This window comes from Alligator mississippiensis, chromosome 14 (assembly GCF_030867095.1).
Source record: "Alligator mississippiensis isolate rAllMis1 chromosome 14, rAllMis1, whole genome shotgun sequence".
Classification (NCBI taxonomy): domain Eukaryota; kingdom Metazoa; phylum Chordata; order Crocodylia; family Alligatoridae; genus Alligator; species Alligator mississippiensis.
Window position 1 is genome coordinate 2,389,090 of NC_081837.1, and position 17,704 is coordinate 2,406,793.

General features: G+C 47.7%; 1 protein-coding gene across 1 annotated transcript; it reads left to right on the forward strand.

The window, feature by feature from the left end:
- The first annotated feature begins 84 nt into the window (after nucleotides 1-84).
- Nucleotides 85-16,996, forward strand: TRPV1 (transient receptor potential cation channel subfamily V member 1). The gene is made up of 16 exons (XM_019491933.2): nucleotides 85-238; nucleotides 2,460-7,149; nucleotides 7,697-7,863; nucleotides 8,110-8,262; nucleotides 8,699-8,839; nucleotides 9,432-9,730; nucleotides 10,216-10,392; nucleotides 11,042-11,206; nucleotides 11,485-11,583; nucleotides 12,207-12,277; nucleotides 12,695-12,860; nucleotides 13,162-13,228; nucleotides 13,689-14,005; nucleotides 14,647-14,774; nucleotides 15,936-16,051; nucleotides 16,631-16,996. The coding sequence occupies exons 2-16, from the start codon at nucleotides 6,833-6,835 to the stop codon at nucleotides 16,795-16,797; spliced, it is 2,550 nt and encodes an 849-aa protein (XP_019347478.1). The 5' UTR covers nucleotides 85-238; nucleotides 2,460-6,832; the 3' UTR covers nucleotides 16,798-16,996.
- The last annotated feature ends 708 nt before the right edge of the window (nucleotides 16,997-17,704 follow it).

Sequence of the window (17,704 nt, forward strand, 5' to 3'; positions counted from 1 at the left end):
GTCTCCTGCAGTGGATGTTCTCTTTGTAAAAGGGCCAAGCATGGTTTTGATGTCAGCATGGACCTGTGATGTATGCTGCGGTGGGTCCTGGCTAGATTCACAACTACCGCAATGCAATGACTTTGATACGTGCATGTCAACATCCAGGCTTCAGGGTACAAACTGCTTACCCGCTGGCATTCGGGAAGGCATTTCCCTCATCCTGCAGCAGTACGCACTTGTCTGCACAAACGTGTTTGTAAGTAGAGTGCGTTGTGGCTTTCTTTGAAGCATCCAGACAGATAAAAGACTGGTCCCTCCTGTGTGGTGTTTCTTTTGCTCTAGAGGATATATGACCGTGCCTGAAGGGCCCATTTCCATATCTTCTTTCCGCAGCATGACTTGCTGGGCAATCACGGTGGCCACCAATGAGAGATGAAGCAAATCTGCATTTGTCACATCCAAAAATGTCTTTCTGGACCGTTGTTAGTCGGCTTTACAATTCTGCCTTTGTGTGTTGCATGGCAAGTGGGAGGCTGGATTCTGACCTGATTTTGGTTTTGAGTGTTGGGCTTCTTTCACATATGCTATGTTCGTAAGGCACTATGCTGGCTGTTTCTATCCTCTTCTCTCTTTTCTCTTTATGATGAAAACATTCAGATTTTCTTTTGTCAGTCCAGGAGGGGTTGGGAATGCACCTTTTCTTGGGCACTGGAGGGGGAAGTAATCACAGTGGTTTCATATCATCTGGGTTCAATTTCATTACTTAAAGCATCTGTTTCAACTGAAAGACAGATCTGTGTTTCCATCTTGCTCATTAGCAGCATTGGGACTGACTTAGATCACCTTAATGAGAAATCTGCTTCCTATCCCAGTGGTCTACATTCCCGGACCTTAATTAGAGTGGTGGATTAATTCTTCCCTCACCGCTGACCCCACTATTCCAGGTTAAGTGCGAAGGATTATTGGCATAGCCAGGAAATACAGAGAAAGTTGTCGACTATTTGAGGTCCTGCGGTAATATGTTGTTGTCTCTTCTTTGTTGGTTGCTGTGTATGCGTGTCAGCAGGTCTTTGTTCTTTCCTCGATGAGTAACAGCAGCAGGAACTAGTCATATTTCCAGGGCTAGGCAATTGCTGCTTGCTGATCTTAAACTAGCAGAGCCAGTTTCAAGAAGCTGGTAAAATTTTGGTCTGGCTGTAGGCTGCCCATGGTTCTCTGAGGCAAACGGTCTCCCTGTCCTACAGACTAGACATCACTTCCCCTGTGTTAGGACTGGTGCATATTCAGTGTCACTTTTAGGTTAGTTTTCATGCAGCAGTGAAACACAGTGTTTTCTCTGAGTGCATTTCACCCTTGAGAACAACATTCATCCAGGATGTAGGTATTTTGGGCATGTAGGTTGTAGGCAGGTGTTAGTGGCACCCTATGCTATTATTGACCTGGTTCCATAAGTGCACTGACCACTTTTAATGATGCGCAGAAACCACGTCCCAGCCCTGGAGAGCTTTATCATCTACCACAAACTAATAGCACGTACAAGACAGCTGTTGAGGGTGTGAGAAGGTGTAAAGGGATCAGTCAGTGATCCCTGATCACTGACTGCCCTGAGAGAGCAGTGTGAAAGCAACATCAGCTCTGCTTTTCCCATGAAGGGATGGGGAAGTACACAAAGCTCAAGAAATAGGGAGATGCTCCAAAAATGTGTGCGTGCCAGGAGGGGAAGAGTGAAAGAGGGCCTACATCCAGAACTCAGAAAAGGAGCTAGAAGGGACACTTAGCAGAAAGGGTTAAAAGAAACCTGGGGACTGAGAAGTAGGTGGGAAACCACTACCAAGCCCTGGGGGGTGACATTTTTTTTTTTGGATGTACAAACCAGTAACGGGGATAATTGAAGGGCTCTGAATATCTAGTTACTGCAGCTGGAGCACTCTGACTCTTGCATGGCTCTGAAAGGCTGCCACGAACATCCTAGCTACTAGCTCAGGGTGATGCTGTTTGTTGCAGTTCCCTCCTGTAGCTGTGATGGATGGCTGCCATGCCTCACAAAGCAGTAGATGTGTGGTCCAAACACTAGCCAGGAACTTGGGAGACCCACGTTCAGTTCTCTGCTGTGCCAGGAGTTTCCTAACCCACCTTGGTCAAGTCCCTGTATCTGTCTGCATTACCCCAGTAATGGGGATCAGCGCAGTTTCTCAGACAGACGGACAACATATGCTGTCCTCACAGAGACAACTTGTTACTCCCTGCTAGACGCAAGTGTTTGACCTTGTTCTTCTGCCTTCCAGTGTTGATGTAAATCACAGTAATGTCCTTGAACTGGGACCAGGATTAGAGTTCAAGCCATTTCGGCAAGCCCTGCTAGACATGCAGCTAATGCTTTTGGCCTGCTTTAGGCAAGCTTTCCCGTTTGTTTCTGCTTCTGCTTGTGAAAGGGAGCTGAACATCAAATCTGAAGCTGCTTTTGCTTTTTAATTTAGGTTCTTCAGAACTGTCCATTGTGAGAGATCTAGGCAGCAGCTGACACTGTTGAAATCCTGGTACGTAGTGCACTTGGGCAGGACCTTGTTTCTCAGGAATTGCTCACAATTTTCTTTGGTGTTTGTTCACAGTGAGAAGATAGCTGAAGAGCTGTTGTGCTGAAATGCTCCTTTGCTCTTTTCTTGTCTGCACATGCTGGGGATGTACTGGGATGTTCATCCCCTATTTGGAAGCGATAAACATTAGCCTTTTCTGGATTGCTTTGGTCTGTAATCATGAGCTCCTCATAGAGGTGACGCAGCCACTATAATTCCAGAAGGCTGCTTTATAACATGACTGTTCTTTTGGGTTTTTCATGGAAATGGCTCATCTTTCACTCCAGTCTTCTACATAGAGGCAGAGCCACAAGAGAAATTACAGATGGTGCATCCCTGTGTCCTTCAGTATAGAAGTCTTTCCTATAATGGGTTCTAGATGGGGCTTCATTTTTCTTAAAGAAATGTTGCTGGACACCCGCCTCCACAACTTGCCCCAAGACACACGTAGTGAATTTGATCCTGTGTGGGTTGTGCAAACCTATGAGTAAACCCCAATTCTGAAGTGTTCCTTTTATTACCTTTCCCCGTGTGTGTGTGTGTGGGTGTGTGTGATCTGTCTGTCCCCTGCTCTTGCAAATGGACACCAACTCAATCTTCTCCTGTCTCTCGTCTTATTTGCTCTCCAGTGTCCATGCTACTGATACCTTGAGACTTTCTGTTTCTCTCTTCTATGAGGTCTGAAATCTGGTGGTGTGTCTGCAACCCAAACTGGAAACCAATGTCATTGCCTCTGCTCTTTTACTCTTCTCGAATGCCTCTGGCTTCACAGTCCATCTGGAGGGCCTCCTCTTAGTGTAGGCCTAGGAGCAGAATCAAGCCCGGAGACTTGCAGGTAGATTTGAGGGCTGTTGGTGTGTGGTAGATAGAGTAATTCACTGTTCCACGGTTCCCCATTCGTTCTCCAGTGAAATAAAACCAGCCTACATTTGATAACGAAATACTTCATGTTTCTGAGCTGTGCTGTTTTGCTAATTGCATTAATATTTAAAAGCCAACTGATGTAAGAATGTATTATTTACATGAATCATAGTATGAAAATGGTCTAATAAAATGGCATTAAGATAGTTTGCTGTTATTCAAGTCCATCAGCTCTGTTCAGAACCAAACACTCAAACTCCTCTTTGGATACCAGGTAGATTTTTATGATAACATCCTCAACAGCCACTGGAAAGATGAAGAGGTAAAGCGTATTCTACAGATTTCTGTTAGTGGCATGAGCAGCAGACCTACACAAAACAAGTGATTTTTTCCTTGTGTTTTTTTGTTTTTTGTTTTTTTGGCCAGACTGAATGTGTTTGTGAAGAGGAAATCTGGAAAGGAGTGTCCATTACTAAATGTAATTTGGGGAAGGGAAAAAAAAAACCAACGTTGAGATTCTTGTAAAGAGCTTTGATACACTCCCGGGATTTGCTGCTGCTGTTGTTTCTGCTTCCAGGATTGTTCTTAATGATTTTATTACTCAAGTCCTCATTTTTCCTGATGAACGTACCCTGACTCAAACCATCTGAGTGTAGAACAACCCTGCAGACAAATGAAGTGGTCGGGAGAACACAGTTATTGCTCCACTCAAATCACCTAAGAAGAGGACTCCCCATGCATTGAAGTTCTTGAAACGGTAGGGGCAAAATCTCCTGCAGATCAAGAGCTCTCACTGAGACTGGACTGCTCTGCAGCTCTTGTAAGTCCTGCCTGTGTATTTGAATAGCATGCTTGTACACTGTTTGTGAATTGCTCCTTAGTAAGACTTGCTAATTTTAGAGAGTTGTAAGCAAAATCTCCTTTTTTTCTCTTGCTGCATAGGCTTAAATCTTGATATCCACTGTATTAGATGAGCCCAAATTATGTACACTTTATTGGGCTAGCCCATGCGAAGCTCCAAACTTTGTTCTACAGAGTTTTGCCGTTTCACTTACATTGCAAATTCATGTCTGCCTGAAGACAGTAGCTTTGCATTCAGTGGGAAATCTCGACCAAGTGCTTTTAGAAAGTGCATGGAATGACTAAAGCAAGGTTGAGGGATGTCGGTGGGGAGAGGAGACCAAGCCCTGCTCCTTCCCACTGAACCTGTTCTGTTTCTAGGACTGTACTTGTGGTGCATTCAGAGCTACATCCCCTGACAGGAGACCACACGCATCTCCCACATGGCTGTGCTCTTTGTCCAGGGCTTTGGATATTTCTAAACATTTTTATTAATTCCTTCTTGAATTTAATTGTCCTTCAGAATTTTTAATAGCAAAATTTGAGTAGCAAACTACCTCACTTATGATTTTTAATAGCAAATTCATCGTCTTGCATTATTTCTCATGTTAGTTTTAAGAAATAGTATTTTCTATTTATTTTTGTGAAGGGGGACGCAGATGCAGAACGTTGAGTCAAGAACCATAAAAGTGGAAATTAAATTTCATCTCTCACTCTCCTGTTTTCAGCTGCTGTCCATGTAAAGTCATGCATGGTTTAGATCTTTAGATATCTATCCTGCATCATTACAGAGTAGTCAAATAGGCAACAAAGATCTCATTCCATTTTTAATTTAATAGGAAATCGCATTAAGTCGCTGGACAAAATGGTACTGAAAATCCTGGTCTATCCTAAACTATGGTTTTGCTAACACTCGACCATCATGTATTTGCGAGAACTGAACTTGGGTAGAAGTATGTTTCTGAATCTGATCGCTCCAGGCGTGCGGAACAATATTTAGCACTGAGATCTGTCTATTGGTGACGGGACTTTCTGTTGCATGGCTTTATAAAATTCCTACAATCAAATTATTAGAGTTTCCAGGACAATGTGGGGTTTTGGGGAATGTTTCCTTGCATCTTCCAGACCGTCACAAAGCTGGTGGTGCCAGAGCTCCAAAGGAGAACGGTGCCTTGTTTTCTCTACTACTGAAGCTCCAGAGTATTTTCCATCAAATAGCAAAATGAGCAGTGGTTGCTAAATGCCTTCTTTTGTCAGTTTGGCTCCTTTCCTTTCATTCAGACGGGATGGACAGTTGGCTGTTTATAACACTTCAGTAAGAGAACAGACAAAAGATATTCTCTGTCGCAATTTTAGCCTATGTACTGCGCTCTGTCATTGTGTTCACAATTGTAAATTGGGTCGGATCCAGGCAGCTCCACTTTCTAGTGACTTTTTCATTTCTCTTTTTCTTAGTGTCCCTAAGCTGACTTTCAGCTTCCTCATACCACCTGCTTCCTGGCTGCCCTTGCTGGGCTCGTTTTGCTCCTTTCTGCCAGTTCAGTGCCACAGTAGCTCCATTGCAATCCTTGCGTGGTAACTGTCCACGCTTGCAGCATGTCCTTTTCTTCCAGCGTGGCTGAGATGCAGCTACCTTGTGCTGGGATGGCAGCTCAGGCTCTGTCTGTGTGGCTAAGGCAGCCCTCAACGTGCCATCCTGAACGTCTCCCTGTAGAAGACTTAATTACTACCTCACTTATGATGAGCCCCTGGCAGAGAAACCCACCTGTAGCAGCTCAGCCTCACCTTCATGGTCCCGTCTTCTGAATCCTTCCCAGCAACACTTTACACTGCAAATTGGCTGGACCCCTGTTTCATTCGTCTTACCACCCCTCCTCTCTCCATCCCTTTCTCGTCAGCTCTCCTTAGCATCAGTGCTTTACTGTTTCCAGCATATCCCTCAGTTAACACAGCTGGCCCCTTCCCCTTCTCATGCCCTGCGAATCTTGTCCTATGGACTAAGAGATGGATGGAGGGCGAGGGCGGTGGGTGACAAGGAGTTTGTGCTTGAGCCTGGATCTGTGTCCGTGCACACTGGGGTAAGCGTAACTCCACTGGCTGAAGGAAGTTGTTTAGGGCCTAATCATTCACGGAGCAGCTGAGCTGTTTTCTCCTGGCTGGGCCTCTGATGCCTCAAGCTGTTGTGCTCCCTTAACACGGTGCGTAAGGATGATCTTCCATTTCCGAGAGGCTGGTTGCGTTTAGGGTGAGGCTGCAGAACCCTTTGACGCTGGGCTGTCTTGTAAGAAGTGTGTCCATTTCATTGCCTTCGGCTAGTGTTCAAGGCTTTTGGAGTGACGTAGTTACGTAGCACGGGGCAAAAGTGAGCCGCCCACCTGACAAAATGGTGGCGGGTCCAACAGGAGAGTGCATTGCTTGGGTAGCTCAGTGCCTCCTGGTGGGGAGAGGCCTGGGTGGTGAGGGGGGTTTCCTGGCTTGTGGGCACAGCAGCCTGCTTCCTCCTGTTGTTGGAGGAAAATCCCAAAGCAAGTGATGGTGTTAGTGTCCCTGGGTTCCTTGCAGATTGCCCATGAACCATGTCATCCATCCTGGGAATGATGAAGAAATTCGGCAGCTCTGATGTGGAGGAATCTGAAGTCACCGACGAGCACACGGACGGGGAGGATTCCACTCTGGGGACCCCCGACAGCCTGCAAGGCACCCAGAGCACCAAGTTGCAGCCGCCGCCCAAAAGCAACATCTTTAGCCGCCGAGGGCGGTTCGTGATGGGGGACGGTGATAAGGACATGGCTCCCATGGACTCCTTCTACCCGATGGACCACTTGGTATCTCCGCCCATCATCAAGTTCAGTGCCAATTTGGAAAGAGGAAAGTTTCACCATCATTTTGGCAAGTAAGTTGCTGTTGCAGTGGGCGTAGATTGACAGGGGTTGTTGGCTCACTGCACCACGGTGTTTGACGTCTACAGCAGATAAACTAGTGATTCCTAGGCTGAAGAATGGAAGAGCCTCCAATACCAGGTTTCACTGAATGACCATGGCCCATCCTGGATTTGTATCCCAGGTAATCACCCAGTGAAGCCCATAAGAGCTCTGGGTCACCAACATGTCTGAAAATGAGGCTGTTGGGTATCTCGCTCTCAATTCGTGGCTAGTTAAGCACTCGCCCAAGACCACTAGCAGTGTCAGGAGATTCTGGTTCCCAGGCCTTCAGTCTGACCACTATTCCCTCCTGCTTCCCTGGACTTGAACCCTTATTCTTAAATTTCACTAAGGCCTTCATTTGCCTAGGCCTCCGTGACTTTACAGACTTTGCAGCTCCATGTACATAGCAGTAACGTGTGCTGCTCTGCCAGAAATGAAGGCACCATTGGCTGGTGGTGTTTAAGTCTGGCGGTTTTTTGCCCTTATGTCTCAGTAACTTCAAATTCCCCTTGCCAGGCTCCTGTCCACTGAGTCCATCACAAGCTGCTCGGATAAAGCTTTCAAGTACTATGATCGCAGGAGGATCTTTGACGCTGTAGCCCAGGGCGATGTAAGTGATCTGGACCACCTGCCGATGTATCTCAGCCGGACCTTGAAGCATCTCACAGATGATGAGTTCAAAGGTACACCAGTCCTCCTCCAGTGGTGCCGTTGGACCTTGAAGCAAAATACTGTTAACTACAGGACAGAGCAAAACCACACCCTGGGTCCTGTTGTCTGCAATGCTTTTCCAGTTTTCTGTGGAGCTTTTGGGAAAAAAATTGAGGAACCCTAAGCATGGCTGGTTTTCCCATTCCTTGTGATGGCTTGCTTTGGTAGTGGGCAGGTTCATAAGGACCTCAATATAGCTGTGATCTTTTCTATTGTAGAGCCGGAGACCGGGAAGACCTGTTTGTTGAAAGCCATGCTGAACCTGCATGAAGGGAAAAACAACGCCATTCCCCTGCTGCTGGACATTGCAGAGAAAACAGGCAATCTGAAAGAGTTTGTTAACGCTGGGTATACTGACAACTACTACAAGGGTAAGAGAGGCAGCTGGCACGGCGTGAAACCTTGCCTATTCCTGTGTTAAATGGCCAGGGCTACCCAGGGCTGTGTGGCCCCTCAGCTGTCCCTCTCCAAGGGATCCAGAAGGAGCTTGCTCCTTGGAAAGGAGCACCACGAAGTGCCAGAGATTTTAGTAGTCAGTGCATTCCTGGAATATCTGGATTGCACCTGGGTGTTCATGCCGGTAAAGTGCTGGGGCTGTACAGTCCTGTTTCCTTCCTCCACCTCTAGCTGCACACCAGTGTGGTGCTGGGTGTGGTGTGTTGTTTGGCCCTTTGGTTGGTTAACAGAGCTCTGTTCACCCAGCTGGGGCTTCTCCCCAGCATTGAGCTCACCCTGGAAGGCAGAGCCCCTAGTGCCTGATGGCTGCCTGCATTAGGGAATTTTGTGGTCTGATGAGTGTTTCCCTAGGTCAGACCGCACTCCATATTGCCATTGAAAGGAGGAATATGTATCTGGTGAAGCTCTTGGTCCGGAGTGGAGCAGATGTTCACGCCAGAGCCCACGGCGAGTTCTTCAGAAAAATCAAAGGGAAGCCAGGCTTTTATTTCGGTAGGGGCTTTTATTCATCTTATGAGGTTCAACGAGGAGAAATGCAAAGTCCTGCACTTAAGACAGAGCAATCCCACTCACCAGGACAGGCTGGGGACTGCCTGGCTGGGCAGCAGCTCTGCAGAAAAGGATCTGGGGGTCACAGTAGACATCGAGCTGAATAGGAGCCAGCAGTGTGCCCTTGTTGCCAAGAAGGCTAACGGCATCCTGGGCTGCATTGGTAGGAGTGTTGCCAGTAGGTCCAGGGAAATGATTTTTCCCCTCTATTCAGCACTCTCTTCCCTTCTATTCAGCACTGGTGAGTCCACATCTGGAGTCCTGTGTTCAGTTTTAGGGCTTCCACTACAGAAAGGATGTGGAGAAATTGGAGAGGGTCCAGTGGAGGGCAATGAAAATGGTTGGGGGGCTGGGGCACATGACTCTTGAGGAGAGGCTGAGGGAACAGGGCGTATTTAGTCTAGAGAAGAGAAGACTTAGAGGGGTCCTGGAGGGAGACACAAACTGTAGGTTCTCTTCATGTAAGGCATGTGCAGTGCCCATGGTGCACAGGGTGTGTTTGCTGACCAGCATTTCACTGTTGCTTGCCAACTAGGTGAGCTGCCTCTTTCTCTTGCTGCCTGCACCAACCAGCTGTGCATCGTGAAATTCCTCCTGGAGAACTCGTATCAGCCAGCCAACATCGTGGCCGAGGACTCCATGGGAAATACAGTCCTGCATGCGCTGGTGGAAGTGGCGGATAACACCAAAGATAACACCAAGTTTGTCACCAAGATGTACAACAACATTTTGATCCTTGGAGCCAAAATTAACCCGATGCTGAAGCTGGAAGAGCTCACTAACAAGAAGGGCCTGACTCCTTTGACCTTGGCAGCAAAGACGGGGAAGATAGGGGTAGGTGGGCATGCATTAGTCACTGACCTACTACCACCTCAAACAATCCATGGTACAGCCACAGCGCTGTAAGATTTGTCACAACTCCCGCCTGGGCCTAGCAGGTGTATGGCAAGTAAACTTTACTGCCCATCTCAAAACACTCCCTGTTCACCATGGCAGTGACCTCAGAGGGATGCGGAACAGGTGCCTCGGGATTTCTCGTTCAGAGCTGAGGGGCCAAAGGCAGTTGCAAGCCCCAGCTTGGGGAGCGCAGAGAAGGTCCTTCTTTGTATTACTGCACCCGGCTCTTTGCAATGTTTGCATTGTCCCATGCCCCAGAACAATGAGATCATTAGCTCGGAGCTTGCCATTAGCAGCCATCAAGCGGTGCTCTGTGGGGCTGACTCAGAGAGGAACTTGATTTCCTGTGCTACTGAAATGCTGAAGAATCACCACTCCACGAAAGCTAAAATGCTGGTTGCTTATTATTCTCTCGTGATTAGATTTTCGCCTATATCCTCAGACGAGAGATCAAAGACCCCGAGTGTAGGCACCTGTCTAGAAAGTTCACCGAATGGGCCTATGGACCTGTCCACTCGTCTCTGTATGACCTGTCCTCTGTAGACACGTGTGAGAGAAACTCTGTGCTCGAGATCATTGCCTATAGCAGCGAAACCCCTGTAAGTATGGAAACCCCCTCAGCACCTTCTGCAGGGAATTGGTGGTCTCCCTGTGTTCTGCATGCAGTGTCTTCCAGCAGGTTTGCAGAGGTTTAAGAGCAGGTGGAAATTGGGAAGACGGCCCTCATTTCTTTCTTGGCATATGCATGTGTGCTGACGTTTCTTTTGCCCACACGCTGCCGCCCAACTGCGGAAGCTGATCTTGGCATTTACCACTCCAAAAATTCCCCTTGGCTTAGGGTCAGGGCTACCACAGGCAGGATGCTCACCCACACATGTAAGGGTCCCACACCAGTGCCCTACAGCAAGTCTGTCCCTTGTGCCGCTTCTTTGGTTTCCAACAAGAAAGCATTTTCAGGGCACTGTGGGGCAGGACTCCTGGCTTCTGTTCTTAGCCATTCTCCTGACTCACCATGAGGTGTCGGGCAAGTCGCTCTACCTCAGAGCATCCAGCTGTGAAACCAGGATCAGGGCCCTTCTCTGCTTTGTGGGATTTGGATGGGGGGTGCTAGGGACAAAGGGGTTTCATTTGCCATTTGCAAAGCCTCAAAGCACTGCGGGAAGGTGGCACTGCAGGTGTGCTTGCTCAGCTCGTGTGCTTACCAGCTGCTTTGGGACTCACCCTCTAGTTGTCTTTATCCCCTTTCAGAATCGCCATGAGATGCTGCTGGTGGAACCACTGAACAGGTTGCTGCAGGACAAGTGGGACCGGTTTGTAAAACACTTGTTTTACTTCAACTTCTGTGTGTATGCCATCCACATCATCATACTCACCATCGCCGCCTACTACCGGCCTGTGAAAAAGGAGAGAGAAGTAAGTGGCTGGTCGCACATCTTGGTAACCACGTAGAGGTCAGCTTCTCAGACCTGCTCCCTTTTCAAAGCCCGTGCTCAAGGTGCCGGAGCTCAGTGGACTCCTTTCCTGGAAGGGTGGAAGGACAGAGGAGGGATTTGTCCCACACCACCCTCTTTGGAGAATGGAGGGAGCTGTGCACTTTACAGCCACCCTACTGGCAGCTGAGCCCCCTTAACTGCTGAGCAGATGGATCTGTTCCATCTCCCACCATCCTGACCCCACATTCCTATGTCCAGCAGCCTCCCTTCGCATTTGGCTACAGCACTGGGGAGTATTTCCGTGTCACTGGAGAGATCCTGAGCGTGCTGGGAGGTCTCTACTTCTTTTCCAGAGGGGTAAGACATCTGAAATGTCCCCTCTGAAGCCTTGTGAGTAGGTGGGAGTCAAAAGCAGGTTGCCCCTTGTTGGGTTTGGTGACCAGAAGAATCCATCCCTCACCCCAAAGCCTTAGGTAGTTTGGTGGGGTCTGATGAGTTGCTGTCAGCTTCTTACTGAGTCAAAAAGCTAAGGCAAGGCCCTAAAAAGCCTGGGTATGGCTGAGTGGAGATACCAGCCTGGATAAAGCTTTAGGAGGGGGTACTGCCCACAGCCAGGCTTGCCCCATGAAGATCCTCAATGCCAGCTTCAAGTCAGTTTGCCCTTCTAGTATACAGCTCCGAGCCTTGGGACTCACTGGGACATCTGCTGCTGTTGGGAGGCTCTTGTGGGCTGAGTACGGAGCAGCTGTTCCTCTCCTCCCAGCCTGTACCCTGCTTGGCCAGTCTTCTCTGTACTTCTGAGGGCTCTTGCTGTAGTAGCATCTCGGACATCAGGACCCTGATAAAAGATAAATGGCATCGTTTTGTCAGGCTGGTATCTCCTTTTGGCAAGCACTTGCACGAAGGGGCCACAGGATAGATTCAGGCTGGAAGTGTATTTGCCCCTTGGATGCCAACCTTCCCGTCCCATATTCTTGCAGATCCAGTATTTTGTGCAGAGGCGCCCGTCGTTCCGGACCCTGCTAGCGGACAGCTACAGTGAGGTTCTTTTGTAAGCTCCCCAGTTTCTCTCTTGGTGTTTGAGCGAGGCACTCGTGACCCTATGCGACCCATAACCTCAGCTTGGCCTAGGCCCGGCCCACAGGGAATTTGTGAGCCCTGACTTTTCCACTAGGCTCCTGGCTTCCACCTGGGTGGGTGCACTGGGGCTGTGCTGACACCTCACCTGTCTTCAAGGGGGTCTGCGGCTTGGCAGGATTTGAACCATTTGCCTTGGCCAGCTGGGGGCTGTTACACAATCCAGCCCCCCTGAAATGGTACCCAGTTCTGTGCTGAGGGAGCAGCACTCTGGGACTCGGGGCATGCCTGGTAGAGGGGCTCTGTGATGGCTGTCTGCCCCCATGTTCCTCCTTGCATGCCAGGCCTGGTAGAATCTGCGCCCACCACTTATACCCTGCTCGCCTTTCAGCTTTGTCCACTCGCTGCTCCTGCTGAGCTCCCTGGTGCTGTACTTCAGTGGGCAGGAGCTGTACGTGGCTTCCATGGTCTTCTCCCTGGCGCTGGGCTGGGCCAACATGCTGTACTACACCCGAGGCTTCCAGCAGATGGGCATTTACTCGGTCATGATTGAGAAGGTGAGTCTGGGCAACAGCTGTCTGTTTTGTAGACCCCCACTAGAGGTGATCCTGCCAACTTACCCATAGACGGGGGTCAAAGAGCCAACAGTCTTTGCAAAGTCCAGGGTGCTTGGCATGTTGTGTTTTGTTTTATTTAAACCACATGTGTATGTTTTATTTTCTGTTCGACAAACTTGGCTCTGGCATAAGACCAGTTCACAGCAAAGGGTCTTCAAGCAACCAGGACTTGCTGCCAGTTGCAAGTGCAGTTTGTATTGAATTTCTGCAAATATGAAAATGTTCCATTTCCCTCTTGCAGATGATCCTGAGAGATTTATGTCGCTTCATGTTTGTCTACCTAGTATTTCTCTTGGGATTTTCCACAGGTAATGTTGCCTTGCCCCTTTTTTTAAATGTCAAATTCTTTTAAAGAACAAATTCAGACAGCTGAGATGTCCCCTCCTTCAGTGAAAACAAAGAAATGTAGAAAAGATAAAGAACAATAAAATGTAGCACTTTCCAGGTGCATCTTTCTTCTGTCCTTCAAGGTGTTTTACAAACCTGGTTTAGCTGCATTATTCTCATTTGACTGATGGGCGGGGAAAAACCTGAGACACCATGTTTTTGAATGATCAGAAGCTCTCTGAGGGAGGGAGACAGTTTTAGAGTCTTATTCTTTTTCCCCCAAAAGGTTTTGATCTCTGAATTTCCAGCTGTGACCCATGACCACCCCCATATGGTGCCTAGTCTGGTATCCTGTTGCATATTTCTCATTGTTTGCACAACCAACATGGTCTCACCCTTTTGTTTTAATCTTGCACTCATGGCTCCTCCTGTCTGCAACAGCGGTGGTGACTCTGATTGAAGATGACAATGAGGGACAAGACAACAGCACTGCTGACTGTCCCCGATGCTGCCAACTGAAGCGTAGCCGCACATCCTACAACAACCTTTACTACACCTGCCTGGAGCTGTTCAAGTTCACCATTGGCATGGGGGATCTGGAGTTCACCGAGAATTACAGGTTCAAGTCTGTCTTTGTCATCCTGTTGGTCCTGTACGTGATCCTCACCTACATCCTCCTGCTCAACATGCTCATTGCGCTGATGGGGGAAACGGTGAACAAGATCGCACAAGAGAGCAAAAGCATTTGGAAACTCCAGGTTGGTTGGCTTCTTCCCTGGGATTCTGCTATTTCTGTGGGCATCAGAACCAGCGTGTGCAAGTGGTGACTGCGTTCAAGCGTGGCTGGAAGAGCTGGTGTGTTCCTAAACTAACAGACCTTCCTCATTTTTCTATCTCCTGATTCCTGAACCATCAAAATATGCCTCTAAAACTTGGCCTCCCCTTTCCCTTTCTCATATACAATGCACTGCTTCAGAGAAGTTCTCAGGGTGCCTGAGATGTTTACAATCTAAGAAATTAAATACATATTTTTTGTAACTAAACATTAATAGAGTTGAGAACAAAGAGGCAATTTTGGCTTTTGACAATAGGAAATGATGGTCAGCACTTGGAAGAACAGGGTTTGTGTAGGGGGGCCGAGTGCCTGCTGCTAGTCTTGCAGACTGTGCTGTGTTAGCAATTACTTGGCTTAAGAAAATGAGCATAATCATTCCAGTTACAACAATCCATCTTTTTGAGCAACATACACATGTAGAAAAATTTTGCAGTGGGTGTAATCACTGCCACTGAGGAGGGTGAAAACTTGGGGATTCTTCTTATAGAGGTAAGACTTGGCGTTCATATAAATGCATCTAAACCACAGCTGTTTCCCATTCCTCTCACTTGTTTCTCCTGGCAGAGAGCCATCACCATCCTGGACATCGAGAACAGCTACCTGAACTGTGTGAGACGCTCGTTCCGATCTGGGAAGCGAGTCTTAGTGGGGACGACACCTGACGGCAAGGACGATTATAGATGGTGCTTCAGGTAACCTGGTTATGTCCTAAATAGATCACTTCTGGCAAAGATGTGTTCACAGAGCTAGGACAGCTCAATAACAGACACGGGGAAGGGGGACTTTTTTCCTTTGTGGACTTGTGACCATACCTAGGATGAACAAGTGTTACCCTCAGGGTTTTCTTGTTCATAGACCTGCATGAAACAGCGTCTTAGTCCAGTCCCTTCTTGACTTTAATCCACCGCAAAATTAAATATCATCCCAGTGGGCACTAAATAATGGCACAGTCTTAGCAGAGAAGCTGCAGACTCTCCGCAGTGACCTGGCAATGCTGGCTCTAGTCTGGGAGGACTGCATGTGGAGCAGTGTTGCATGCTTGAGGGCAGCACAGTCAACTGCAACCTAGATTTGGGCTTCCTCTCCTTGAAGCACCAATTCTGGCGATAGGGAAGAAATTGCCAAAATGCTCCCAAACTCTGAAGTCTATCTCAGTGTGGGGCTTGGGAAAGACTGCTCTGTTAAGGTCCCATTGATTTAACCATGTGGACTGGACACTGTACTGGTATTCAGTTGCATTTATGACAGCCCATCTGTTGGGTGCCAAAATACTAGACAGACCATTCATCTTAAAGCAATACCACGTCCCCTCCTGCAGTGCTTCCCATCACTGAAATGTCAAGGCAGTATTATAGCTGGCCTGGCAATGAAAAGACATGGAAGCCAAGCTGATTTCTTTCCATGCCTGTTTTTATGTTGCTTTACTGCTTGGACCTCAAAAGTTCATGGTGACATGAAGTTCTCCATGGGGAGAATCTGACCTAAAATATGGAGAGCAAGTGTCTGATCTCTGTAACCAGGAGTCCCAGGTAACTCAGGACCAGGAGTCCCAGGTCCCAGAACATACTGACTATTAAACCTGCAGAGAATTTCAGTTCCTTGTTAATGCTGGGCTAGCGCCGTTCTGAAACACTTCTCTTAAAACACTTCCAGGGATAGGGCTATATGCATTACATACTCAAACAGTCATAATTACTGTTCTACATGTGCAAGAAAAACGCATTGTGCACAGGTTCCTTGAGATTCTGGATTGCTTTCCGGGGAATAAATCCAAGCCCTTTTTGGTAGGCAGTTGCTCTTGTTGTTTTCTCTCCGGAGCTGAGCAGCGAATCCATTTCTTTTCCTCTCTCCAGAGTCGATGAGGTGAACTGGTCCACATGGAACACGAATTTGGGCATAATCAATGAGGACCCTGGATACTATGGAGATTTGAAGCGAAACTCCAGTTTTTCCTTTAAAGCTGGCAGAGGTGAGGATTCCTGAAACATAACACACCTTCATTCTTGATGTATTCTGGCAGTATGGGACTACAGGTTGGTTACAGAGCCAGCAGAGTCTAATGGTTAGAGCCATTTCTACACTTCCTAGTGATGGCTGCAGTAGTTAAATGAGCTGCTGTTGAATTGATACAATTGTGTAATTGGGTGACAGTGAGCCGATTCATTATCAATGAAACAGTTTCGTTTTGGGAAATTCCCCACAAATTCCTCCTCCTCCTCTTTGGAAACTTTGGGAGGTGTGTAACAGGCAGGAAATCCTGAAAGAGTTAAGCTGAGTGGCAACAGCCATGGAGAGCTGGAGCAGTGACCTCCTGAGGCTGAGCCCAGCCAAGCCACGGCTCAATAAGCACTGCAAAAGAAGACCCCTGCTAACGTCTGTCGATACTACACTTGGCAGCTCAAAGACACAGAAGAATAAAACCCTTGCTAAAACTGGACTCCTTACTTCTCCATTATTCTGTTGTTGGCCTCCCATGCTGAAACTGCTGTGTTCTGCTTTTCTGTGCAAGTGTGTGGTGGGAAACATTAACTGCTTTTTTCTTTATAAGTTTCAGGGAAAAACTGGAAAACTTTAGTTCCTCTACTGAGAGATGGCAGCAGACGGGAAGAGGCACCAAAGCTGACAGAAGAAGTCAAGTTTAAATCTGTTTTGGAGCCTTGTTACGAGTCTGACAACTTCAAGGCACCGACAGATTCAATTCCAAAGTCGGCGTAACTGTGTTGTTGTTGTATTTCTTTTATAAGTATTATTTTTTTTTTTTTAGTTTTCAGGAGAAGGTCAGTTCTTACTGCCTCTGCAAACACAGGGTCCCCCCTAGGAGAGGAGGGCTTTCTGGGGAGAGCTCAAAGGGAATGGGGAAGACACTGTATGTAGTAATTCACTGAGTATGCTAAGTAAACAGCTTGTTGTTTTACGCTCCTGTCTCCCTAGTTATTTCAAACATTAATCTGACAGAAATCAGCCTTTGCTCCTCTTTCCTCACTAGATATTATTTGCCTCCAGAGACACCACCCAATAAGACTTCACGGGGCCAGTAAAGACAGGAAATGAACCAAGTGATTTTGCCCACAGTGGCTGCATCTACACGAAGTGGTGGACTGCGCAGGCATTTAGTACGTGCAGAGCCAAGTACTACACGACTGTGCGGTAACCGGCGTTATTGCGCAGTACTGTCCCTGCACGGTTTTTTTCTGATCCTGCTGTGCAGTATCTCGTTGCTACTGCGCAGTACCATCGCCGTCACAGTTAGTGCCCCCCAATGCTACGACATAGTAGCAATGAGCTACTGCACCATAGTGTCTTATGTAGACGCGCCCACTAAGGAGCACTTCCTTGCCAACCAGTGGAATATTTACAAGAATATTTACAGACTTTGCAGGTTCCTACCTGGGCCCAAAGAAAAGACCTAGAAGTCTATGGGATTCCAGTGCTGACTCCTCGCCTCCAAAGCCTCATTTTCTCCTTGGAGGTGCCTCTGGTCCTCGGTGAAATGCCTTCCAGCATCCTCCTTCCTGCTTCCTTGCCTGGGATAGAAATACAAAGCACTTAGCAACATCTTAAAGCTACTGGGGCTAAAAAAACCTGCAACTTTTCACTCCTTTCAGAGTCAGGAGCATTTGGC